Source organism: Anomalospiza imberbis, chromosome 1, assembly GCF_031753505.1.
Source record: "Anomalospiza imberbis isolate Cuckoo-Finch-1a 21T00152 chromosome 1, ASM3175350v1, whole genome shotgun sequence".
Classification (NCBI taxonomy): domain Eukaryota; kingdom Metazoa; phylum Chordata; class Aves; order Passeriformes; family Viduidae; genus Anomalospiza; species Anomalospiza imberbis.
The window spans coordinates 53,111,344-53,138,212 of record NC_089681.1 but is presented as its reverse complement, the minus strand read 5'-3'; the positions used below and the strand labels follow the sequence as shown (position 1 = coordinate 53,138,212).

The following is a 26,869-nucleotide window of genomic DNA, read 5'->3' as shown; positions in this document are numbered from 1 at the left end:
AAATAAAACCTATGATCTCATGCATGTGACAGTTGGGAAATGGCAAAATCAGTGTTACCCCTTCCATCACAATAGGAAATCTCTTCTGCTTGTATAGCAAGATTTTCATGTGTCATGACAAGGCATTCTGCTGTCTGAAAACTTAGCCTTCATAACAATGAATTATATCAGTTACTAGAAATACCCTTGCTGAATCTTGAGCTGTGTATGCTTTTTAAAATAAAATTAATTAAAGTGTTCTGGCATGGGGGTTGCTTCATTGCCCCTTGCCTGGTTCACACTATGCCAAAGGCATAGATTACATATGTTTTTCTGTTTGGTTGGTTCTAATTAAATCTGTTCAGTGTCTATAATTAACAGCAACAGCAAGAGATTCAACAGACTTTCAAAATTTTCTGCCCTTAAAATTTTCAGAAGCCCCCTTTTTTATTTATTTTTTCTGGGAGTAGCTATGAAAAAGACATCTGCTATCTGAAACTAAAATTAGACATCTAACAATGCCTGTGAGGACCCAAGAGGGAAGGAAAAAAGACAGAGACCAGCCTGTGTAGCCAACACAAACTTTCTTTCTGTTTCCCTTTGCTCTTTGTTGGAATAGGATACTTGGGAGACACTGAAGCTTTCTCTTCTCTTTAACTGCATTTATCTGAACTCTGCCAGAGTTCAAGTTACAACCAGCTCGAGATATCTGACCTTGACAGCCCTAAGCTCTGCAGAACAGGTGTAGCCCACCTGAGATTGCATCTCACAGGCTGGGCATTGTGAAATATGGACAATAACTACTTGTAATGTAGATTTGTACATCAATGCTGCTTTGTGAGTTGTCCTCATTAGAAGCCTTTATAGTATCTTGTAATGCAGATTCGGCCTGGCAAACTGTTCAAGGTGATGCTGGACAAATGCTGATCTGCTCACAAGTTATCTCCCCTTTGGAATAAATGCTCATTTGAGAGGGGTCTCCTTGGTAAAGATCTGTGTGATAAGATGGCTTAAGGTACTACATCCACTTATGTTCCCAATGCCATTTGTTTTAGGAACCATGTATCACAATTAATAGCTGTATTTTCAGGTGCATTTCACAAAAGTTATCAGTTGTCACTTGGTTTTTTGATCCTTTCTTTTCCCACAGAGACTCAACAGTGCAGTTTCACATAGGTGTGAGTGGTTATATGAGGTGTAAGCTAGTCTTAAGCATCTTAAGCATCCTGTTTCTTTGCAGTTCCCCTCCCCTTTCCCACCCCTGATTCTGATCCCTCCAAAGCTCCCTTACTCGTTACCACATGTGCAGGTTTTTTGAGATGACACATTTCCTATAGCATGCAGGTTATTTCAGGTGAGGGTCATACAGGTAAAAATGTGGGCGTTTTGTCTCTATGGGATTTTAACCTATTGCAACATCTGTGGTATAAAGCAGAGTATTTTTGAAAAGCAGAGTGATCAAACACTGTGAGATGACATTGAAAAATACTATCTCATGTCCGGATTAATCTGGTATTTGTTGTCATGAAGCAAGTCCTTATTATTGTTTGAATATTTTTGCCTCACTATCATATATCAGATCATATTATATCATTTAATAACTAATGTGTTTTAATCAAGCATGTCACTTTGTCTTAATAGCTCTTTCCATATGCCTCCTTTCCTGCCTTTATAAGGCTGTGAGTATCGTGGTTTCATTTTGCAGAGGACAAAGGAAAAACTTTGAGAATTTAACTGCAGTCCTTGTTTAGCTTTCCTTGAGAAGTTGCCGTTCTCTCAGTTGCCAGTTACAAAGTGTTAAGTAATTTATCCTTGGGGTGGAAAGATGGAATAGATTTGGTGAGTTCAGAGAATCCAGAATCTCTCTGGCCTTCCCAAATCCCTCTTTTGAGGTACTAGAAGATGTAAGCACCTTCTGGTTGTAGAAATGTCCAAGTCACAGTGAATCTATTCTCCTGTTTCTCTCCCATCTCACAGTCCCTGCCCAGCAGACAGGGAGTAAGCAGAGAGGACATCCCTGCTTGGCAAGCTGGGTACTACACAGGTGAAAAGAATGTTATATAGGGATGGTATGACTTGGGAGATTAAAATTTTAGTACCTTATTCACAGGATGTTGTAAATGTTGAGCATTTAACTACAGCTTTTTTTCATCCATATTTCATTATCTAAAGTCCCATTTAAATTGGACTTGAAGTGAGAAACATAAATGTCCTAAAAGACAAATAGAGTGCTGAGCAATGTGTATATATACTGGTATTTATTTTAAAAAACCCACAACACTTGTCATGAGTGTTCGACTACCCATTAGGTTTTAGTTTCTTTTATTTAACTTACATTAACGTATCCATGGCCTAATCTACATAGGATTTTTTTCACAAAGGGTAAAGAAAAGTGGGTAGCAGGTGTAAGTTTGAACTGCAGTATAGGTGTATTATTTCACATTTTAATATCCAAAGCTCCAAATTATATTTTGGATCTAAAATATACATTAAGGTGGTTATTACATTCCCCTGGGAATTCTACACTGACGGTAATTACTTGCAGTTTCACAATATTGTAGCAGCAAGAAAAAAAATCTAAGTGTATCTGAGCTGCCCAAGTAAAACCACAGCTTTTTTGTTAGAGAATTTGGCCCAAGAAAATGGCTGCTGTTATTCTTTCTGTACCGGCTTAATAGTTTTCAGTTATTTTACAACAGTTATTTTACAACTTTTCAGGTGTTTTTTAGTCTTACATTCAGGGTATTTATGACATCTCAGTCTCAACTCGGTCTTTTGCATCAACAAATAGCATTTTACAAGTCTGTAGAGCAGCAAAGTTTGTGTCAAGGACCCCATGTCCATGGAATACATATCCCAGTTGTTTTATTTCAGCTGAGCTCTCTTCTGAGAGCCTCAGGCTGAGAGTGCCATCAGCAAAATGAGTACCTTAGGTGAGCTTTTGGATTTCATCTAATGTTTTAGCTTCATCCAAAAGGATCCCCATTCTGCACAGCACCCCATGCTGAAAGCCAGAAGCTCAGGGAGGGATGATGGGGAGGTTAATTTCAAAAGGTCTGTTCTGATCATTCAGTGTAAACATTAAGGTGAGAGTCCCAAGGGAGAAGGTCAGTCAAAAATCTGTTTTATTAAGGTTAACAAAAGCCCATTTTGCTTGAAAAATGAAGTGCTGCATTACCCACTAGCAACTGGGGCTGCTTTATCTAAGCATGTGCTTCCTCACTTTAGCAACCTACAGTAAGCCTGAAAGTATCATTTGGCTTGGTAGCACATTCATCATAAGATGAATGATGAATGCAGGAACAGGGTGGTTTCTATGCAGTCACAATTTGTATGCAGTTACTTCTTAGTTACTGAGTTACAGAAGAGAAAGATTTTTTTTTTTAATAGATCCACTATATTTTTTAATGCTGTAGCCCAAAAATGTGACTGAGCAAGACACGTAAAAATGAGCAAATATTGCAAAATTGGTAAATTGGTAGCACACCTGGTAGGTCTGGTAGTCATCATAAGTTTCCTTTCCTAGGTTTAATGGCTGCTGTTCCTTAGAAAACAGTGACAAGTGATCTGTTGTGAACAGCTTAATAGTAACATTCAACCATCTTTAAAAAAAAAAAAAAACACTTTGGAAAAGAATAAAATATTCCAGTAGAGATTTAACTGGAAATTTCATAGCAGGATGAGGTATGTTTGGAGGAAGCATCTGTAAATCAGTCCAGAAAAATTAGCTGCAGTCAAATGACTAGAGAGATGTGGGCAAATATCACATATGCTCTAAGAATATTAAGGCTTGCCTTCAGTAAAAAATTCCTTCAGAATTGTTGCTCTCTGTATCTGTGATGGCTGCTGGCAATTCTGCCTAACACAAATTTCATGTAGTGTTCCCATAAGAGCAGCAGTCTCTGCTCACTGGAGGAAGTTTCTCCCTGAGGCCATGCTTTCTAGTGAGCAGTAATGCACAGTTTGAGGTGTACCTTATGCATAAGGGAAAAAAAAATTTGGTGCAAGTTTCTAGGTCAGATACACAGTCCCACTGGTTGGTCAGTTCATGGTGTTTTAGCTGGGGGATGTGTTTAAAATTATTATAAACATTATTCATTCCCATCTAAAAATAGAGAGCTTTCTAGGACAGAGAAAAGCTTAATTTCTTCTGGTAGAATGCTTTTATTGGCTTAATTAGATAAGGGCAGTGAGCAGGGAAGGTTATCTTTGTAGTCTGCTTGTTCCTTTGCACCTGGGCTTTGCTGGAATGCCGCATATTACTCCATAAAAACACCTTTAAGTGTAATGGAAAAATCCTTAGAAACTTGATTTTAAGGGTTTTTATTTAATTCAGTTCAAAGAAAAATCTAAAGAAGATTGTACTTGGAGTGTTTTACTCCACTTTGAAATCTCTTTAACGTTAAAATCTTATTTTAAAATATTATTATTTGAGTTAGACATTTTTATTTTATTGTGTTTAGCTATTAGGTGACATGATTCATCTTAATATCATATTTTAAAAAGAACCAAATGTTTCAACTTTTAATTTCCCTTTTTTGTTTTTAATCTTAACTATACAAAGCAAACCCTCCTACTTTTTCCTAGGTAGCTCAACATACCCATCCTAGCTATACCTATCCTAGCTATACCTATCATAACAAGTATTTGGTAAAAAACTATTGTTCATGGGTTAAAATGGAGATTAGGGAAGACTACAAACATTGGAAAAACACAGAAAAATTGTTAGAGGAAGGATTGCATTACACCAAGCATTTTATCAAAATACATTAAATTGTTATGGCAAACAATCATGCAGTCACTCCTTGTTAAGGCTAATTGCAGCTCTTGCAGTTAAAGCAGACATTTATTTCTTTCATGGGTAGGAATAGATCTGAGGTTTCTGCTGTGCTGTGCTTTCTTTTGCCCTAAAGCCAGCACTGATGTTTGGTAGCACAGGATGCATCTGTACAAGCACAGAGAGTGGGGGTTTGGGTTTGTTGGGCTTTTTGGTTGAGCTTTTTTTCCCTAAGCTGCTGAGGGAAATGTGATTTTTCCCAGCTAGATCAGTTTTCTGAGCTGTCAGACCACACTGCAGCACCAGCCCTGTGATGTTAGCAGGGGTACACGGGGCAGGGAGGATGACATCCACCCCCTCCTCTGGTTTGGCAAGAAATAGGTGTTCCTTACAACAGCATTTTCTGAAATTGTGCCATTGCAGTTTGTCTCCTGGTGCTGATCCTCAGCAAAGGCTCCTCTCCCTTGGGAGCTGTTGCCTTTGTGTAACATCACATTTACGTGTCTCTGCCTGTTTGGTGCAAATAATCCCTGCAAAGGGCTGAATGAAAAGAAAAGAAAACCAGATTTTGCTGTCACTCTCTTCTTCAGAATTCACAGATATAAATTGTTCAGTGGCACTTGAAATACTGAATGTTTGAGTCTCTGGAGGTAGTCGAGTAGATGCTCTTTCAAACTGATTTAATTGAAGGCCTTTAACTCCTTCAAGAGTATTGATGACTGTGCTCATTTAGTCATAGAAATTAGGCATGTGTTTGTAATTCGGTGATATTTTTCTTTTATTTTTAATTTCTTAAACTTTTTGGAGCCAACTAAATAAGAGAACAAGGGAAAAATATTCTCTCTTATTTTGGAATCAAATTGATATCTCTCCAATCTAAGGACATTATTTTTAAGTAACTTCTTTCTTGGCTCAGCAGGAATGGTTTTGCTATTCCAAAACTGGGGTTCCTATGAAAGTCCAGCAGAATTCAATGTTCTATCTTTAATGGACCTTCTGACTGTTACATTGTTGTTTGGTAGTTGGGTTTTTTGTGGTGTTTTGGTTTTTTTGTTGTTTTCTTGTTGTTGTTGGGAATGTTTTTGTTTCATTTTGGTTTTAATTAACTACATTTTTTTTATTCCCTCTAGGAAAAATTTTCCACTTGTTAGAGAACTACCTGAAAAAACAACCATTTTTTCATTTTTATCGATGTAGGAATTGCCAGACAATTTCTGTTTGAACTGTAATATGAACTGTTGAAAAGGTATTCCCAAAAGGGTATGTGGTAGAGATGGTAAATGTTAAAGTCTTAAAGGATATTAAAAATAATTAGGGATACTTAATTAAATTAAGGAGCAAAATTTAAAGCCACAGTGTCAAAAATCATTACAACTTTGCTTTTTTCCCCATTTCTTAAGCTTCAAGACATTAATTCTCTAGAGTGCAGCCTGGTAGGTATAATTACATTGGTATAACAAGACAAAGGGATGATGCTGTCAGAATTTATTTCCTGTGAAGTTTAGAACAATCTGATATTCTAACCTTAGTAACTGTTTTCTCTGGCTACCTCTGCTACTTACATTTAAATAAACCATTCTTACATCTTGCTTTATATTCTCAAATAATAGCAGCTTTATGTGCTGCATTGCATCCAGCTGATAAGCTTAACCATTAGCCTCAGGCATGTACTTTTCTTAATTTTTCCTTCCTCTAGTTTATTGGGAACAAAAGTCATATGGAAAACTGGATGATTAGAAGCACTTCCAGCTGTGTTTAAGTCTGTGTGCATGTCATGCAGAAATACAATTTAGACTTGCACAGCGCTTCTTATCCAAAGCTTTGAAAATGGGCTAATATCCTCATATAGCAGGTAGCAAAATTATTATAGGAGAGAGGAAATGACCAGTGGGAGGTTTCACAGGGAAGAGTGATGAGGAAAACCCCCCCCGGACCGACCTTCAGCCTCATACAGTTCCTATATTTGAAACTAGCCCCAGTACTCCAGAAGAGGTTATGCCTGTGCTTTTCCATGTACTTAGGAAGGGCAGTGCAGCTTATTTTGCTGGGGAGGTTGGGGGTGTAAAGATGGGAGTAAATATAGGATTTGAAGTCTTTATCACTTTTGTGTCAAGAAAATTGCAGGGGCAATTGTATTCTGACTTCAAGGTGCTGTGACAACACTTACCTGGGCATTATAAACCCTTAATTTTAGTTTATATTTTACCCCAAAATTTTCAAAAAATCAGGAATTTTCAAAAAATCAGGAAACTCACCACAATATGAATATAATTCCTTGACTTACTTTTTCTGGGTAGGATCTCTTTTTGTCATTTAAAGGGTAATAATGTGGTTAGAAAGACAGAGTAATATTGCAGCATTAGTTTAGTTTCCAAAGCATAAGAGGCCAAAAGGGATTTATAATCCCTGCACACCTTGTTCTTTACAAGTCATTGAGGAAGCTTTGGGGAGCTTGTTGTGAATCCTTGATCCAGGGGTGAATTGTGTAGGACTGCATTAGAGCTCCTATGGATGTGACAGGTCACTCTGTCCTGGTGTTCTCCCTGCCCCTTGTTACCATGTAACTTTGGATACACATCTTTACCTGCCTCTCTTTTCCTCGGGCTGAGCACAGGAGAGTGGCTTATACAGGAACTTTAGCACATCCATTAACAAGGTCTCAGCATGGGAGAAAATCAGGACTGCCTCTTTTAGGCCTAAATTTATGAGACTCTCAAGTTTCCCAGGCAGTGTAAAATGCACTGAATGGAGCAGATAATGTTATTATAGTTTTTTGAGGTAGTTAATCTATTTAGATGATATGCATATAGCTTGTTTTGGTGTGTGGTTTTGTTCCTAAGTACCTGAGTGTATTACATAGATGGAAATGTTGGAATTAATCCCTCTCCACCAATCGTTGGATATCTAGTAACTTGGCTGCCACCTAAGCAGCTAAAGAAGTTATCTGGATAATATCCGTATTCTATTCAAAGGTGCTGAGCATTGTAGAAAATTTGGCTGTGATGGAGGTTTCTGCAAACATCCAGAGTCAGGAATGTTTTGGTTTTGTTATAGTTTTTGAAGGTTGGTTTTGTTGTTGTTGTTGGTTCAGGTTTTTTTTTCCAAATCTAAGCATAAAATCCATATAAATTTTTTTTAAAAGAGCATAACACTTTTGACCTGTGACTGGAGGCAAATCTATGTTATCATCACTGTACTGGAATACATAGATATTGTCATTACTGGCAGAGAGCAGTAAAACAGTGCTCAGCAATTTGTAATCCAGGAATATGGCTGTTCCATTAAGGATAATAAACTGTCACCGTTCAGCACTTTGATGACTTCGACAGCTGGCAGGTGCTGGAATATCTTGTGCTAAGGTACTTCATGCCTGATAATTTAAACTGTATGCTTTATGTATCAGTAGCTGTTATCTCTGATAGAGGTGTGTCTTAATATGTATTTCTTCTGTGGTGATTTCATTGTTCAGAAGGAAATAGAAATAGAAATCTGTGAGTGACATTTCATAAACAGATTCTCTGGGGTTTTGTGGCCCTAAGAGCAGGTGCTGAGCTTTTTGCTGAGTTTCAGCCACACATTCTATTGCTTTTTGGTGTAGGATAAGTCAGCCTTCCATGCTATGATTGTATGAATTTTAGACCTGAAAAAAATAATGTCAAACTAATGTCTTTTTATAGGTAGATAATTTGTCATCAATGCCTACTTGTGCTTTTTTTGAACTATTTTAGCAAATACCAGTTTTTCCAATAAGGCCATTATGAGAATTTCAAGGTAATTTTGCAGTAGCTCTCTTCACATGTTACTCAAATATTTTATGTTCACTTAGACATTCAGTTTTGGATGAATATTTGAGAGATCCAAATGCCTGTGTCCAGTGTTGCTTTTTATGGGGAAGAGGGCCTGGGAGAATATTCATAAAATCAGGAGATTTGCAGAGGCTTTGTCAGCCTGCAGTAATATTTTGCATGACGTACTCAGAGATCATACGTGACCTAAATAATTAATGTGTCTGGCCCATTAGTAATTCCTTGGACTATCATGATAGTCTATGTGAAAATTCACATGCTTCGTAATCAAGGCATATTCTTATGTCAGGATGATGTTTCCTTACATTTATGACTAGCAAAAAAACTCTCAGTAAGAGTCTCACAGGCTGTATGTGTGAATTCCCATCAGCTTCTTTAGGAAAGAAGCCTGGGTATGGCTGAGTGACCTTCCACAAGACAGTGGAGGTAGCTGTGCATGGTTTGTCTTAGGTGGCTATGTGATAAATGCAACATCCCATAAACATCTTTGAAGTTTCTCCTTTGGCATGGATGGAAAGGACAACCTTCCTGTGGGTTGTGACTTGCCATGCATATGCGGTACCTCCAAGACAAGCGGGTATGTGCTGCTCGTTTCTAGCGACTGCTTTGTGTGGGGTTAATGAATACTGCAGTCACTAGAAAGGAGCAGCACATACCAGCCTTCTTTTGTGGCACATCACTTTGAAAAGGACCTGCTGAGTCTTTTGGGCTCCTTTCTTGTCATTTGGGCTTCTTTCTTGACATAATTTTTGACCGACAAGAGAAGTCTATTAGGAGGCAGAAAGACATATTTTTTCAGCAATGGAGGAAGATGGATTGGAGGAAAGCTAAAGCCAAACGAGAAGAGTTGTCATGTTCCCCACTCTCTGTAAACTTGTTCAGGTGCTTCATCTGTCTCTGTGAAGTTCATCAGCTGTGAAACACTTGAAATGCAGGCATAGCTCTGACAAATATGGTGAAGCCAGCCTAATTTTTATAGAGTCTGTGTGAGCTGCTGCTGGAAAGCTTCTACATTTACATGGAAATGTAAAACTTTAACTAATCAAGAATTTGTATTTAAAAGAATAGCTTTCATTGTACTGGTATTTTGTTTGGTGAAAATAGTGTGAGAAAATTCTTAATTCAGAGGAGAACAAATGGTTTGTATTGCAGCAGGTGTTTACTCACTTTAATTTTTGGATTAATTAAATGAGGGCCAAGCCTATTGCAGGCAGCTGTAATGGTTGACATAAAAGCCACAGGGAAGGCTGAAAAAATCATGCAAACTGACTCTTTGAATAGAGTAGTTGAACTGTGTAGATGTTTTGAATAAAAGTGGCATTGATTTTGCATTGCTTTATGACTACTGTAAATTCAACTGAATCAAAGTTCTGGTAAGCTCTTTATTATCTATCTTCTATATCTTGTCTGACAGACCATAGGCAGGTGTGCAAAGTCAGCCAAACTTAAACCAGTTGTACACGAATTCTCAGCATCAGAGCTACTGAACTAGTCTCACTCTCCTTTGTACCAGTTTTCCTTGAGCTGCTTACTTCTCTCCCTCACTGCAAAATCTTTTGCTGCAGTTAATCTGGTACTCTCATGTAATCTAGATAAAGCTTTATTCAAAAGGCTGATGTGATAAATGGCAATTTCCGTCTCTTACACAATTTGAACCCACTGGCATTTCTGGGGCCTGGTTATGTTTTTGGAAGTCAGCTGAAGTCTTTGCCCCTTCTGTTTCCTCACCTGGGGTGTTCACCTAATTGCTTTCTATTTCTATAAAAAACAATATGTATATGTTTAGCTATGTTTTATCAAATAAAATGAAAAAAAAAGACAACAGAACTAGAACAGAAGTTTGTGACATGATTGGGTTTTCTGTCTTTAACTTAGGATAAAAAAAACATATTCTCCTTATTTAAATGGCATCAGGATAAAATGACCCGTATTTGTGAAGCCTGATATGAACAGAGGAGTATTTCAGAACTTTCAAATGACTTTCACCACCTAGGTTACTTAAATATTGCATCTAATTCTTTTACTGAAGCTTCAGCCATTGCTAGAGTCTCCACATTTAAATTAGAGAGCTTAATTTTATTTTTTCTCTGGGTATGGACTGTCACTATGGTGAAATTCCTTCAGGTTGAATAAAGTCTGTTGTAACAGAGTAATGATTTGTCGTTATCTTGGGGATTATAATATCTGAACAAAAGCTAGAAGAAAATTGGAAGTTTGTTTCAGTGTTTAAAGTGAAACACTGCAGATAAAATATAAATTGAGACTGATACAATAGAAAAAATTCTGCTTTGATTTATGCTAATAAATTATAGTTCTGCTGAGATAATATCTATAGTGCGACTTTAACAACTAAAAACCACGTTTGTAATTATCAGAACCTTTGAATAAGTGGAAGAGTTGTATTATACTTGATCATTAATAAATTTAGAGTTACATTAGTGCTACACTCCTAGAGGCAACTGTGTTCAACAACATTTAACTGCTTCAGTTTTCACATATTCACTTTGAGGGGAATAAACCAAACAAACAAAAAAAACCCCCTAGTATCCCCTTTGTATGTTTTAGGCTTGTTCTGTGTCTTTGATCCAAAGCTCTTGCACTGAATCTCTTTAACACACACCTGAATAGTACAAAGAATTCAGTAAGTAGGTCTGTCTGCCCACTTAGTGCATTCAGACTTGGGATAAAAAACCATTTTGAAAAAGATCTCTGAATATGGTAGAGAAATTTTCCAAGCTCTGAATGTATCTAAACCGACTGATTATCATTAAAAGGATTTATTTAATTTTATCTAATATTTATTTTCAGTTAGACCTGACATACTCTGGTTTTCTTTTTCTTTGCTTTCATTACTGCTTTGACTTAAAAGGCAAGGCTCATTGTATTGCAGAAAGCAATATAATGTTTCAGTAGCAAACCAGCATCACCCAGTAGTTAAATAATTCTGTAAATTATCTATAGTCTTTGGAAATGAATGATTCATTTGATTCTTTGGAAGTAGACCAAATCCTTGCTGCTTTCCTGGAAGCACTTGGAAGTTTTTTCACTGTTCTCATTTGCCAGTCGGTTGCACGTTGCTCTAATTTATTGAAGGTCACATTTAAATTTAGCAGTGTCCCCTACCATTAAAACTTGGGTAATGCTACCCCGTTTCCACTTGGGAATGCTCTGGTGAAAACTACATTAATGTACCCGCGGTGTGCAGTGACAGTGGCACAGCTCTCATAGCATCCTAGTCAGACACGCTTTTCCACGAGGTGCTCCTGAGAGTTATGTAGGCCACCTCAAGATGAGCTAAATAACCCAAAAATTGTGCATGGGGTTATCCTAACCCTTTTATTTGTTCACTTTTCCAAAAAGCCTGGTCTTTTTCAGTCCCAGTATTGAATGCTGAAGAAACAACAAATTACTTTGTTACAAATGGAAATGGGAGCCAGAGCAAAAACTTTCGCCCTCTGTCCTCTAGCTAGCAAGTTGATTTTGCATAACATTTTTACATGCCAGTGCTTTGGACCATATTACAGAAATTGAACACAAAAACTTGTGTGTGTCTTCTAATATGTCATAGAAAATTTAAGATACCTAACTCTTGACTTCAAGGGTGTCTGTGTCTATGTTTATACCGCATGTTATGGTGTCAGAAGCATCATGTGGCGCTCCTGGCAGAGTAATTTAAAGTCAGCATTAGGGCAGGTTAGTTTTTTACAGATTGACTAGCTGCTGCCTAATACGATGGGTGATAGCAGAGTTGGTGGTGGAGAGGAGCTCTGCCCTAAGAAGTGCCAGCCCTGAACTCTCAGCACTCTTACCATGAGGCAGAATGATTCTCCTTCATTAAGTGTGTTGGACATCTGGGTAAAATATGGAAGCACTTAAAAATAATTATTGTACTGCACATTTTAAATAAAAAACAATTGGAATTCATAAAAGTGCAGTAGTAATGCAAATATTGTTGTGGCTGGTGGCCATATCTGAGGTCCCTGTGGGAAAATTCAAAGTTAGTTAACTCACCTTAGGACTGGAGCTTTACAGCATCTTTAATCCATGTTTAGGGAGGCAAAACCTGAGTGGCTTTTGAACGAAGGGAGAAAATTAGGGAGGGACAGGCATTTGAGCTGAAAAACAATCCTTTGCTGCTGTTAAGTACAAGCCTATCCTTAGGCTTTGTTTATTTAAAAATTGAGGCAGGCCTAGGAGGGGGATTAAAGCTCAGACAGTGCCCCATTGTGAGATGTGGATTCTGCCTGGTCTCATCTAGCTTCAGCAAGAATCAGGGAGATGTGTATGTTGAGGGGAAAAAAGGCTTTTCCTCAAAGAGAAGTACTTGCAATAATTGCACTTTTGCAAGTATCAAACCTCTTTGGTTCCTGTACAAAGGCTGTATATTTGAAGAACTCAAGAACATTAAATTGGCAGAGTTCATTGGAAGAGCATAATTTGGGCCATATGAAAAACCTAAAACACCAATGAATCCCTGTGCAAGAGGTATTCCTTAAGGTGTTGGAGTAAGGTATATGGAATGGAAATATGGGCAGTGTTTGTGCATTAAAGGAATCTAAATAATTTGGGTTTTGTTTTTGCCATGTGTGTAAAAGGAGTGTTTGTGGATATTGTTTTTACATTGTTTTTAAAGTCAAAGTGTTCCAGTCACTTCATCACAGTCTATTAGAAAAACACTGTGTGAGTCCAGACTGGTGTAGAAACTGCAGGAATGCTCAAGGTGGGACAAAATTGCCTTTTCACTAATGATTTCAGCACAACAAAGTACAAGTTCAGTCTGTGGGAAATGCTTGTGTGTTGGGGTTTTTTTTGGTCTGAAGCCATGACTTTCAAAAGAACTTGATGAGATGGTGTAAAGCTTAATAATGCAGGCTTTCTTGTTTATTTTTAAAATTTATTCATCCACTGATTGGTTTCCAGAGATCAGGTCTTTGCTGAAATTTAAATCAATCAGGAACAAAAATGTTCTAAAATTCAAGGTGTACGTCTTTATTTTTTTTTTTTTTACCTGAGATGAGCAGCATTATTTACTGTTAGTGATGACACTTATTTCAGTGTTATGCAGTTGTTTTGAGGTGTAAATGTGCAACTTTGTGTTTTAAAAAAGCTTTGCTAGGTCCATTTTTACCCTTGTTTTTCTTAATATATTTCTGTTTTCACATATAATTGAAAACTATATCGGTACTTGTCACTTGCTAGGTGCCAGAGGTTTTTATTTTCTGCTAAATTGTCCAACAGTATAGTTTAGAATGTGTGACTGTAAATAATTGATGCTTTAAAAAAAAAATTTACAAGTGATAATCCCTGATTATCCAACTCAAAAACCCCTCTTATTTATCAATTCATCCAGTGAACTGTGAAAAGCTTTTCTTTTCTTTGTTTGTATTTGATTTGTATTACAGGTAAAGTGACAGCACTCATATGCTGAAGCACCAATCAGTTGACTTGTATATTTTGCTTCTAGTTATATAGACCTAAAAGTTTTACTTTTAGGAAGTTGCATTAGTAGTTTTATCCATGGGAAGAAGCATTGACAATTCTGTGACTTTTGCTTGATAGTCACATGGCAATTGTGTGGTTTACGGGATCCTTGGTAAACTGATACTCCTGAAAGCGCCGAACATTTCTGCTTCAATGCAAGTCAAAGCAAAGTTACTTAGTTAAGTTGTTTGCTGCTTTGTCTTTTAGGAAGAAGAATCTGTGATACAGACAATGAGTAAATAGGGTTTTGATCATGTGTCCTAAATAAGGAGCTGAGAGACTGAATTACAGCTCTGATTTGGTGCTGTTACAGGCTTTCGGCTTGTGTCAGCTTTGCATGCATTATGAAATCTGTTCATAGCACATAAAAACGCACAGACCATATTACTGAGCTGCAGAAGCCCTGCTGCTGATACATCAAAGAAAGCAGCAGCTGTCATCCAGTTTTAGCCACGGTGCTTTTGAATGCCTTAATCCTCTTCCCAAACTGAAGAAGGCAGAGAGCGTGTACTTTCTTTATCCACCCCCTCTTCTATTTTTTTGAAGTTTTGGTAGCAAAATCCAGAAGCTGTGTTCAGCAGCCATCACTGCATGGCACAAGACATAATTTTCTTTGCATCTGATCTGGACATTTTAGTCTTCATGCATGCTAAGCCCTTTCAAATGTACTTTTTATTAAATTTAGAAGTATTTATTCCAGGTGCTGGAAGTATCAAAGTGGTTATTCAGTTATACTTCATTTTCATTGCAGTTTCCTTCAAACTGGTATTCTTTGTTCCCTTTCAGTTGCTGAAGCGGTGTATGTTGGGATTGTACTCATAACCTGAGTTACAGGAAACACATCTACCACTGGAATTAATATATTTTACTTAGTGTGATTCCATATTTTCAGATTATATTTTTAACAATACAAGTTTTAGAAGACAGTTACTACAAAATAGCCTCCTTAAGAAGTTAGAAAGATATACTACAAATATAAGTGTAACCTTTTAGAGCTGTTTTTAAGGTCTGTATGGTGCAGTGTCCTGTCTCCAAAGTGAGTTATGGCAGAAGTCAGGAGAAGGGTAGGAGAGCTGAGCAAGAAAGCAGTGATGCTTCCCTGACTTTCCTGCCTCAATAGCACTTCCCAAGACAGAAGCTGTTCTTTGAACGGAAAAAAAATACAGGTTTTTCTTCTTCTAATTTGCCTAATCACTTTCCCTAACTGCATTTTTTAATAAATATATATAAACACATTTCAAGGGAATAGCATGTGCAAAATTTTTATATTCAACCAAGTTACCAAAATTATTGGAAATAAATTATAATATAAAGTGTTTTATGTATTGGGTTTTAAATTTGTTTTTGTTTATTAGCCACTGTCTGCAAAGTGAATTTGCACTGCAAGGTAATCCCAACAGAAGAATGAAGTACATAAATGCAAAGCTGTCAGACTACAGCAATCATTAAATCATCTGTCTAGATAAACTAATGGGAAAGGATTTTAAGTTTTGCTAACCTCCAGCCTCTCAGACCAAAAATACTTTGTTGTGCTGAAGTAAGTAAGCAGATAGAGTAAAATGTAATGCTTTAATAATCTCTTTGTGTTGTCCTATTTCCTCAAAAAGAATTTCAAAACTCTGGAGTAAAAAGTGTGTCAACCAGGATCGTACCGAAAGGCATATTAGAAAAAATGTCATTTGATGACAAGGTTTGGTATATTTAGAAATGCTCCTGTTATTAAAGTTGCTGCTGTGCCAACTACTCCTACACTGGAGTCTGCTGATTTGTGTGACATGCTATCTATCCCAACACCCAAGGAAGATCAGAGATTACATGCAATAACTCCAGTCCTACTTCCGCTGTCAGACAAGGATCTCCCAGCAATGACATTACTTCTTGTGGTTTACTATTGCAATCCCATTTTCCCTTCCCTCTGTATTAATATCTATTTTCAAACTCCTCAGTTTGAAATGCCATCTATTTACATCTTTAAAATTCCAGAGGCTTCGATATTGCTCATAAGGAAAATAATTAATGTCAAGAGAGAAAATGTGCATTTATCATTGTGGGACGTTCACGACAGTCTTCTCCTAGCTCACCTTACTCAATGAGTAAGAGGTCATTGGTATGCTTTGCTCTTGACAGGGCACAAATAAGAAGCCTCAAGTAAATGAAAAATTGAGGTACGACCTCATCGCTATGGCATACAGTTGTTGGTAGTTTCAGCGGCCTGTGTGCCTCCACAGCACAGCTGTGCACCAGGCAAAGGAGTTCTTGTGGGCTGCTGTCCCAGTGCTCAGTGAGTAATACTGGACATCCACCGCTGTGTCCAGACACCTCTCAGGTCAATGAAGAGACATAAACTGAAGGGAAGTTTCCAAGTGTCATTAAGCTGTGGGAGGAAGAAGGCATCTCATGTTAGTTTATTCTTTCTTTAAATTTCTTCCTACCTGCCCCACAAAAAAAGATCGTGTGTGTGCAAGATAGTCTTACAAGGTAGAGTAATTTTACTTTGAGGTTTGCAGTATCAGAAGGGAAAAGGGAAAATAACGTTAAAAGGTCCTGCCTTGTTTTTAAATGATGAATTTTTATTTCAAATATTGAAATAAGAAAGCTGTAGGTATGTGGTATGAGCTGCTCTTGATTGTTCTATGCTGTATTATTTAAGTGCTTACTCAAGTGCTACTATGGGTATTAGCGGATCATTTTGATTTTGATGTTTATTGCCCTCTCAGTTGCCGGGTTTGTTATACAAACACCAGAAAAGTTCCTCACTTGACCTATTAATTCATGTAAATAGCATTAATATATATTTCTTTTTTGTTTTTTACAGGTTATTGAATCACTAGGGATTATTATATATAAAGCCCTGGACTATGGTTTGAAGGAAAATGAGGAGAGGGAATTAAGTCCTCCACTGGAGCAGCTTATTGACTACATGACTAATGCCACAGAAACAGATGGGAGTAGGGATGAAGGATATGATGCTCTGGATGAAGGAGTGGAGGATGACGATGATGACAAAGAGGAAGTTGAGGCCATTCACTCCTATAGAGATGTCATGAAGGTACAGTAGTGTGCAGTTTATTGTTCTGTCAGTGAGAAAACTGTTTTCTATGTCATTATTCTGTGTGTTACTGGCTGTGTCATTTTCTGATTTCCCTGATCCTTTTATCAGGTTTGCTTGTGAAAATGGCATGCAGTATTATTTCAAGTTTGACAGTAGGCAACAGAAAATCCATTATCAACTTTAGCATTGGATGTGCCATTAATATCACAATCTGATTTAATCCCTGCACTGGATAGTCAGCCTTCCAGTGTAAACATCTGTTGAATTACTTCATTTACTCTTGGATACTTCATGGTGCATTTCAATTAATTCGCCTTTTCATTAGCAGGTTATTAGTGCAATTATTTCTTATCAGTTCCTTTGCTTGCCACCCTCCCCTCCTGAAGCACAGCAGTGCTTTTGTACAAGTAGCTTATTTGTATGATAGGAGTGAGTCAGGACACAGTATTTCAGTGGTGATCATTATGGTTGCAGTTCTTGACCTGAGTTGTGAAATTCAGAAATATAGCTTATGATTTTTAATTGTGACAAGTTCTTTAATGTTATCTGGACAACTGTGAATAATCGTTTAAAAGTATTACCTTCTGTTTTCTAAAGAGTAATCTGTGCATGGTTTAGAGCCTAGTGAGCTCTTATTACAGAGAGAGGTATTAATAAGCGTGGCTGAAAAAAACCAGTGTAATTGGTTTAACTCATAAAAAATCTAATATAAAAACAGGTTGGAAAACATTATGCTCACTTGTACCAGAGGACTGAGCCATTTATAGTGATTCTTCACAAATACAAGTCATATCTAAGGAGCAGGAGCTAAGTGCACCGCGTATATTAAGTGTCATGGTGGAAGCTGAGACCATAGGAATGTCCCAAATAGCCCATCAGAACACACTGACACAGGAAAAAGACCCCACTAAAACCCTTCAGTTCTGCTGGGTTAACAGAAGAGAGAAACTATTAGGAGACTGGAGAGGAAGTAACTTTAAGATTCTTTTGCATCCTCCTTGAGTCAGAAGTAATGCTAAGTGCTTAGTGCCTTTGTTTTTCCTCCCTCCCTCAGAGAAGCAGAGGCCAGAGGGAGAAATGAATGAAATGTGCTTTTGCTCCCTGGGATGGGGAGGGCCTGGCTGGCTGAAGTGCTCTGCCCTTCAAGCCCCTGTCCCTGCCAGCCGTGCTGAGTTGCTGCATGCAGGTGCTTTGCTCTCTCCTCCCTCTGCCTCTCCCTGACTCCTACCCCAGAGGGGGCCAGTTGCACCCTGCTAAGCCCCCGTGCAAGCTGCTCCAGACAGTCTAGAGGAAATGTAGAAGATTGATGGGATACATTCCTCCTTTTCCCCCAGTTTGGCAAAATGCTGTGAATTGGTGACAGCTGAAGTTAGATTGTTAAGTGAAAGTTTCACTTAGTGCAGAGGCAGACAAGACCTTTGTGTACACAGAGCTGAAGACAGTGGCTTTGTGGAAGTGATTATTTTGGAAGTTCTTTGCTTGATTTCTGCAAACAATGAAAGATAAATTTGGAAAACTTTGCTGAACTCCTTTAGGTACACTGATGTAGACATCCCTGAAATCAAAAGCAATAAGAAAATTCAACAGGTTTCAAAGGTTAAGGGCATGGAATGGCATCCTCTTCATTTGGCTTTGTTAATATCTCTGCTAGTCTGAGGTATCTGCTTGTTTCTATGTTTTAAAGTCAGCATCTTTCATTTTATTTCTTCATCATATTTTGTTAATAATCTTATATCATCCTGGACATGTACTGCTTCTGTGACTTCATCTTAGTAAACTGAAGGTCAGCTGTCATTTATATATCATCCTAACTTTTACTCCTCCATCCCTTGGAATTCTTTTATTTCTGTTGTTATTTTTGCCTAAATTATGTGCTGCAGGCTTATCTCTGAAAATTACCTTTATTCCCTACTCAGTGTTGTTCCTGCATTGAGAGGACTAGAATGGCAGCATTGTTCTGCCGTATTTTTGTCATGAGTGCAGATTTGCAAGATCTTTTTTTCTTGACTTAATACCATTTTAGGGGTAAGACCATATTCTGCATGTGGCTTTCTCTTCTTTCCCCCCCTCCCCCAGTAGTGGTAAACTACAGAGGCTACACCCTTATTTACCCAGTGACTGTTTCAGAACAGTAGTGTGTGGTCTTGTGACCATGTGGTTCAATTATTTTAAGATCCTCTTGGCAAGACTCACTGTGAAGCTTTTTCCTCCACAGTTTGTAGTGAATGCTGAAGCAAGTTTGCTCGTTGAATTGAGAACTGTTGTTCTTGCCTCCCCTGCATTCTCTACATCACAAGCTTGGAAAATGGTAGAGATGGCCTGTGTGCTACTAATACTGATTTTTAAGGATTTTAAATATGTAGTCTCCCCTCTGGAAATTATTTTGTCCTTGAGAAATGATTGTATGGTTCCTCCTCCAAAAACTGTCTTTGTCTGGCCAGTAAAATGAAACTTTTCACCATTAATCACTAACTTGGGTGAGCATATTTTGTGATTAAAACACAGAGGTAGTTAAGATATGTGTCAGGTTTTTGTGTAATGTGAAGTAAGCAAGGTCAATCCTGCACCCTCCCCCTAGCCTGGAAAATGCTGAGTAATATGGCAAACACTGATTCCCAAGAACTGGGAAAAGGGTAAGTGCTAAATAGTACTGCCAAGATTATCATTGGCAAAGCCAGTGGGGAAGACACAGACAAGCTTTTGTGCTGCTTCTTGGTATATTTGGCTGATTTAGCTTCTGATTTGCTTGGCAGGACCAACCTGCTGGCCAGACTTGACCTACTGTTTTTAAAAATGCATCTGTGAAGAGAGGAGACATTGGTTGCCAGAAGCTTTTAGTCTTTGATATATTTCTGATTTGCCAGCCCTGCTGCAAATGAAGGGGGAAACGGAGACAGCAAAGACTGGACATTTTCAGACAGATGCTTTCCTTGTTTGAGTCCCTCTCCCCACCCCATCCACTGTGTGTACACACCGTGCTCTGTGGTTCAGGAAATCTCTGCATGTGGGGAGTGCCAGGTTGGCTCTGCGTGCACACAAGGCACAGTAATCCCCAGGGATCGGGAACCCAGCAGGCTGACAGCACACATCCCCCTTGGAGAATAGACAGGGAAGGCCTGGCATGCTGGGCAGCGTTGGGCTTGCTAAGGGTGTGGGAAGTCCTGTCATGTGGCACCTTTATCACAGCACGAGGCCCTCCCTGATACTGAGACAAGATGATGCAGTTTATCAACCTCTTCCAGAGTATGCTCAAACCCTAATTCCACTCCTAATCTTAACATTATCACACTCCTTATCCCACAGATCTCTGCAGTCAGATGGTTTAAACCAACAACATTTTTCATGTTAACCCGGAGGCACTTTCTAAGCTGCAATTTATCAATATCTGTTGTCTTGAGCCCCAACCCTAAACCCAGTTACAGTATTATACTTCATTCTAGGTCAACACCCCTTTCTAATTCTGGATGTAAAGGTAACCTCTTAAGGCTTTGATAGCAGGTTTTATTCTGTGCTGGTATTTGCTGGGCTGAACTGCCATCCTAGCCTATAATTTCTTCCAGATTTGGATGTCATTGTAGCCAAATTGCTACTGCCAGTACTAGACTTTACCTCAGCCCTTCTGCATAGCAGAGGTGTTGTAGAGTGTTGTCAGGTGTGCAAGTCACGACACTAACCTTTGTCACTGCCTTGCTACCTTTTTCTGCAGGTCTTGTAGAAAGTACAGAAAGGAGGCCCTTCCTGAACCAGTATCTTTCTTATGTTCACCTTTCATCCCAAAAGTTAATTCAGCTTTTAACAAGAACCTTATCTGTAGCTAAGCCACACCTTCTTGTCTAGAACACAAATACAGGTGGATGGCCTCTGGTGCTCAATGGTTTCGGGTCCCAGGTCTTACCTAATTGCTTTTAAGAAGTTCAGTAATAGTGTTTGTTAATTCTGACCAAAAATTAACTGTCATGCAAGTGCTGCTTCACAAAGGTGAATGAGTGGCCCAGGTCCCATAGTAAACAAAACTCATACATAGAAAATCTCCATGCTGACTTAATTTGCATGATTTTTTTTTTCAGAGAGCATGGTCAGTATCGTGTTATCTTGCTATAAGAAATGTAAACAAGGATGCAGTTTGCAATATTTTTATTGGTAGAAAATGATGTTTGTGCCTTGCAAAGAGGAAGAATAAATTGTTTCCGTGAAGTTCAAACACTCCTCCTCTCCTATTTCAGTTTTTTTAATCATTGGCATGGTCATGAGATGAGAAACTTGTATGTCTAGGTGACTCATACGTCTTGGTAGTTCAAGGATATGGCTGACTCCTTTCAGCTGGAAGGAACTGAAATTTACTGTGGTGATATTGATCTGCCTCTGTTTTATTTTGAGTACTGTGATAGCAGTACAGGTCTACCATCTATGGCATGTGTAGGATTATAGGGGAAAAGAAAAGTATGTCCTGTCTCAATGTAATTATAGGCAGGATAAGAAGATCTACATTTAGATCTAAGTATTTTGGAAACTCCCTTCTGAGTCTGAGGACTATTATCATATAGATGCTGTGACCCCATATAAGTATAATATGAGAGAAACCAGAAAATGCAGTTAAAAACAAGTCAGAGTATTTGTTTATGACAGACAGTTAAAGAGTTCATGTTACTGGAATTCAAAAGCCCATAATTTTGTCTAGTCCAAGCTTAGTAAGGTGCAGCTTTCTGTGAGTGTAATTCAGTTTAAGGCTGGGCTGGCTTAAGCATTTTTGTATGAGCCTTCAAAACAGTATTTATGCTTCTTTTCCAAACAAGCAATTTGAAGTGTATGCTGTAACTCTGTGTGAAGCTGGTGAAAATTTGCAAACTTACTGAGATGGTAAAGAAAGTCCCAGAAGTTGCCAATTCATTTTATATTAAAAAGGAACGCAGCAACGTTGGCCATTTGTGAAAATGCTCAAAAAAGACAACAATTGAATCCTTTCTCTTGAATCCTGTACTCACATGTTTATGTGCTAGTCTTTATCTTGGTGGATCTCATTTTAGAAAAACATTATTTTTTGTCTAATGTGCATGGAGAGACATTGAAATTACAGTGGGTTGGAAGTCCTCAGTTCACTTTTTTTCTCATAGTACTTGCTGGCTTGAACAAAAATTTATCATATTCCACTTGAGGATCTTCAGTTACATAGACCTGCTGTCTGAGACCCCTTTTGTAATACTGGGAAACCTCCCGTCCCATCTGTTTGGGTCTCTGAAAGTGCAGCCTTCTAGTTTTTGTACCTCTTAAGTTCTGAGGAAGGCTTCTCCTTTGGCTGTTCCTTTTTTGCAGTTTAACTCTTTGGGGACTGTCAGCTAGAAAGAAACCCCCAAATCTCCCAAAGTGACTTTGTAAACACAGCCCCATATCATACTGCAATGACAGGACACCATCAGGTGGATGCCCCTGGGCAGTGTGGGCCTCTGAAGGTGGAGTTTCATGGTGCTGCTCTGAGCAGGTAGACAGCTTGTGTCAGCACATGTCCTGGCCACCCTTTCTCCCTGCTGCATTGACAGAAGTGGGAGCTCTGAGTTCAGCAGTGAAGTCACAAGGACCAGGGCTCATCTCCTATGCGCAAGAGGTGAGCATGTGCTCAAGCATTCCCTTTGGGACTCCTACAAAACAATCACTGAGATTGGACTAGCAAAGGAATCTTGGCTGAATGGGACCCATCTACAGGCCTTTCCTTATTCTTTCACCATGCTTTGAGAGAACTTGGAGTTGTCTTAGAAATGCAGTAAACCTGCTGCTTTTCTCTTGTCCAAGCAAGCCTTGTGCATCATGGTTATTCATTCAAAACAGAATCAGAGAATCACAGAATAAAGAGGTTGGAAGAGACTTCTAAGATCATCAAGTCCAACCTATGCCCTAACACCTCAACTAGACTATAGCACCAAGTGCCGTGTCCAGTCTTTTTTTAAACATGTCCAGAGATGGTGATAATACCACCTCCCTGGGAAGACAATTCCAGTACTTTATTATTCTTTCGGTGAAAAATTTCTTCCTAATATCCAACCTATGCCTTCCCTGACATAGCTCAAGACTGTGTCCCCTTGTTCTGTCAGTTGCTGCCCGGTGGAAGAGACCGACCCCCACCTGTCTACAACCTCCCTTCAGGAAGTTGTAGAGAGCAATAAGGTCACCTCTAAGCCTCCTCTTCTCCAGGCTACACAACCCCAGCTCCTTCAAACGTTCCTCATAGGAAACACAGTGTGTTTCTCATGTCTGTGTTGTCACCTTTGCTGGGACCTTTGTCACCTACGTGTTGCCACAGCATCCTAAAAGCTTATTTGTTTGCCTTTTTTCTTTATTCAGTTCCTTCATCTATTTTGTGCCACAAACAGTTGTGCAGGTGCAGAGTAAACAGCATTCCTGGCTGAGTCATGGTTGGAGCCAGTGTTGGAAACTCCTGTACTGTGCAGGCCCACAGAGCTGAGCTGAAGATAGACTGTGCAAAATTAAGCAGGAGTGTCTCTCTGCATGTTTGAGTGTTTGTAAGATATGAGCAATATCTCCATGTTGCTGATATTAAAATAAAAGTATTTAACAATAATAATAGGGCTTTGATATGAAGGGCTTCTACCTGGTCTACTTGCAAGGAAGTTGTCCCTCAAGACCTTAGTCTTTCAATTTAAAAAGAACTTTTTGTCTTCCTTGCTTTAATTATTCTTGGAAACATTCCTTCCATCAGTATGGGCTTAGATAGATGGGAGTGTCTTACTCCAAGCTGGGAGACAAAACCAAATGACCTTTCCTGCAATGATTTATGGCTCACAGTAGCACATCTACACTGGTTAAAAACCCCTGTACCCATAATTCACATAATTATACTGGTATAACCTGTCTAAGGTATAAAATAGTCAGAGGAATCCAAGGAGTTGTCCAACAAAAACAGGAAACACAGATGGGGTGTTCAGATTATTTTTATGTATCAGAAGGTTAGAATACACCTGAAATTTGTGTGTGGCCATTATGCATCTAAAAGAGGCACAGTAGGGCAGGGACTTTTTTTCCTCTGAGCCTTTTATGCTGTACTTTATATAAATCATTTATACACGGGTAAAATAAAGGTCCATATTTTAGTGCAGGTGGAAGGATTCTTTGGTGGCAAGAATGGTGGCCCATAATGCATAAAAGGCAGAATTTGTCATGACAGAGCTCCAGTTATCCCATAAAAGATACAAGTTCAAAAATGTGCAAAGCATTCTGTAAGAAATAATGCATCTGAAGTATCAAAGAATCTGAGTGGGCCTGCGCTGCCTAAAATATATACTGGAGACTAAAGTAGATCAATGAGTGTTTACTTTCACAAGATATGTTCTGCTTGATCAGATTAATTTGAAATTCTAAGTAATGACTGGAAATCAGGGTAATGGTCAATTAACACAGTAAAGCTGTAGAGACCCATAACAAAGCAGGAAAAGAGCAGGGCCACTATTACAAAAAGGACTCATATCTTCTCTGCCCTACAGATTAACTGCAGCACTCAGCTGCCTGTTAGTCAGTGCTGCCTGACCTGGCCAAAGCTGGAGGGATCTGCCTGAGTCTTCCTCTCCGACTCTTAACCTCCTCTCTTCTCCAGGTGTTAAAACTGATAAGTGCACAGAAGGCCATGATGGGTTTTTCAGATTCGCTGTCAGCCTGGTAAAGGCAGTAGATCTGCTCAGAAAAATTAGCCAGGACAGCAGCTTGTCTTATGTTAGGATTTGGCAAAGATTCATCTTGTCAGAATCCTTTCTGCCCATGTAGGCTTGGCAGACTTGGATGTTTGTGGTGTTGCTGGTAGCTTTTTATCTCTGCAGGCTCCTTCAGATACTTTAAAAGTGAAGGCCATTCTTACACAAGCTCTCATGACGTCTTCTATCATGCCTGTAAGGTGCAAGTGTTTGATTTGCATTCCGTGTAATGCCAGCATCCAACAGAGGATAACCCATGAGGAATTTCCAGTGTAGCTTCCCAGGACCCCCTGTATTACATCCATTATGTGTGGGATACATGTTTCAGTAGACAGGTAAACTAATGGTGACACGCAAAACCGATGGGCAGTTTTCTCATGTAGTATTACATGCTGCAGTTTCCCAGTCACTGTGCTCACTGACCATGTTCAAAACAGCAGATGAACTTATTTCTGCAGTTTTTAAGTTGTCCATCTGCAGCTCATTTGAAATAGGCACTGTGGGTGTTCTTGTAGCTCTAGTGCTCTACAGGCATGAGAGAAGCGGGATTTGTGGGATGGGGGAGAACTTCTTAATTAGTCTGACTGATTTAGCTGGGGTAAAATATGTCACACCTTCCAGGCTGAAAGAAAAAGTCCAATAGCAGAGTCTACAGGTGCTTGTCCTCTATAAATTGTGGAGTCCCTAACTTCTCTGAGGTGTTAGAGCCTCACAATCCATCAGCCTATTCAGGAGAGAAGTTAAGAGGAAAAGTGGCTGTGGAAGTTTTGCCTTTTTTAGATCTTGCCAGGAAATAAATCACTGAATATGAGTATGCTAAGAAAACTATCTTGCTGATAGCAATTATGTAAAAAACTATGGGCATTTCAGTTGTCAATATTGCTAGTCCAGAGTCACTTATAATGGTGTAATTGCATTGCGAAAGAAAATAGAAGCAGCATAGATGCTGCAAAATTACTTAACTCCTTACAGAGGCATATTGTCCTGTAACAGCAACATGGGAAAAATAAAGAAACTGAGGGAGGGCCCTTTAATTAAGCCACTGTGATCTTCTTGCTTTTGAATTATTCAAGAGGGAGCCTTGGGCTTGAGGCAAAATTTCTTTTGGCACATTTATTTCAGTGCCAGTAACAGTATAAAAAGAAATTAAACATTTGGAGGAAAGGTCACAGAATTTATTTAAAAGTACCATTAATTGTCAAAAATAATAATCGCTCTCTTTTATCTGTGTGATTGTTTTTAGTATTCTCTTGACTACTGTGCTCCTATTATACTATTTTCTGCTCCCTTTTGCTTAGTGTACTGTTGCATGCTGTATTTTAGAAAAATATTTAAGTGAGATAAGGCCATTTGATACGAAGAAATAAACAGTGTCTGCTAGACTGTGTTGACCCCTGAAGATCCACATCTAAAAGGCAGGATATCGTATTTATCCCAAAGACTAGTCTGAAGACAGGGCATGTTTTGCATTGCTTAGTAAAAGGTTTTTTACAGTAGGTTTTTGTTTAAAACATTCACTTCCAACATCCCTAAATAGCATTGTAACTGAAGCTCTCCTGAGAGGTAGCTTTCAAAAGATTCTTGTCTGCAGGACGCATGGCCCTGAGTGTGTTTTTAAGTGATAGATTTGTAAATATTTTTAATGAAATAACACAATGGGAAAAGCAGTATTCCTCTGGGTGATGGCTTCAGGGCACTTCTCATGTATTTTCAGGTTTGCCTCACTGCAAACTTTGGGCCATGCATTCCAAAGCTTCTTCATACGTGGGTCGGGTATGCGGAATTGTGGAGAATGATTTGAATGTTTTAACCGAGCAGCCTTTCAGATAACTCACACTAATCTGTGCAAGTGAATCAAGTGGTCCCAGGAGATAAGTTCCTTGAATCTACTAGGCTTGGCAGAGCTTTTACTGAAGGGGAAGGTGTAGGGCAGCCTGGTTGTTATAGAAAGGCATGGCAATTTGGGGATTTTATGAGAGGAGGCAAAGCAAACTGGCAGCACTTAGTAGCAACCATGAGTAGTTGTTGTTTGGAGACTCATACTAGACCCTCTCAGGAGGAATATTTAGCTGGGGGATTG

General features: G+C 38.8%; 1 protein-coding gene across 8 annotated transcripts in view; it reads left to right on the top strand.

Annotated features, from left to right (window-relative positions):
* SPIRE1 (spire type actin nucleation factor 1) overlaps nt 1–26,869 on the top strand; it is a 128,521-nt gene that overhangs the window by 38,343 nt on the left and 63,309 nt on the right. For all 8 annotated transcript variants that reach the window (XM_068192759.1, XM_068192742.1, XM_068192750.1 and 5 more), the window contains exon 3: nt 16,859–17,092. In XM_068192759.1, the coding sequence (XP_068048860.1) occupies nt 16,859–17,092 (234 nt within the window). The remainder of the gene's footprint in view (nt 1–16,858; nt 17,093–26,869) is intronic.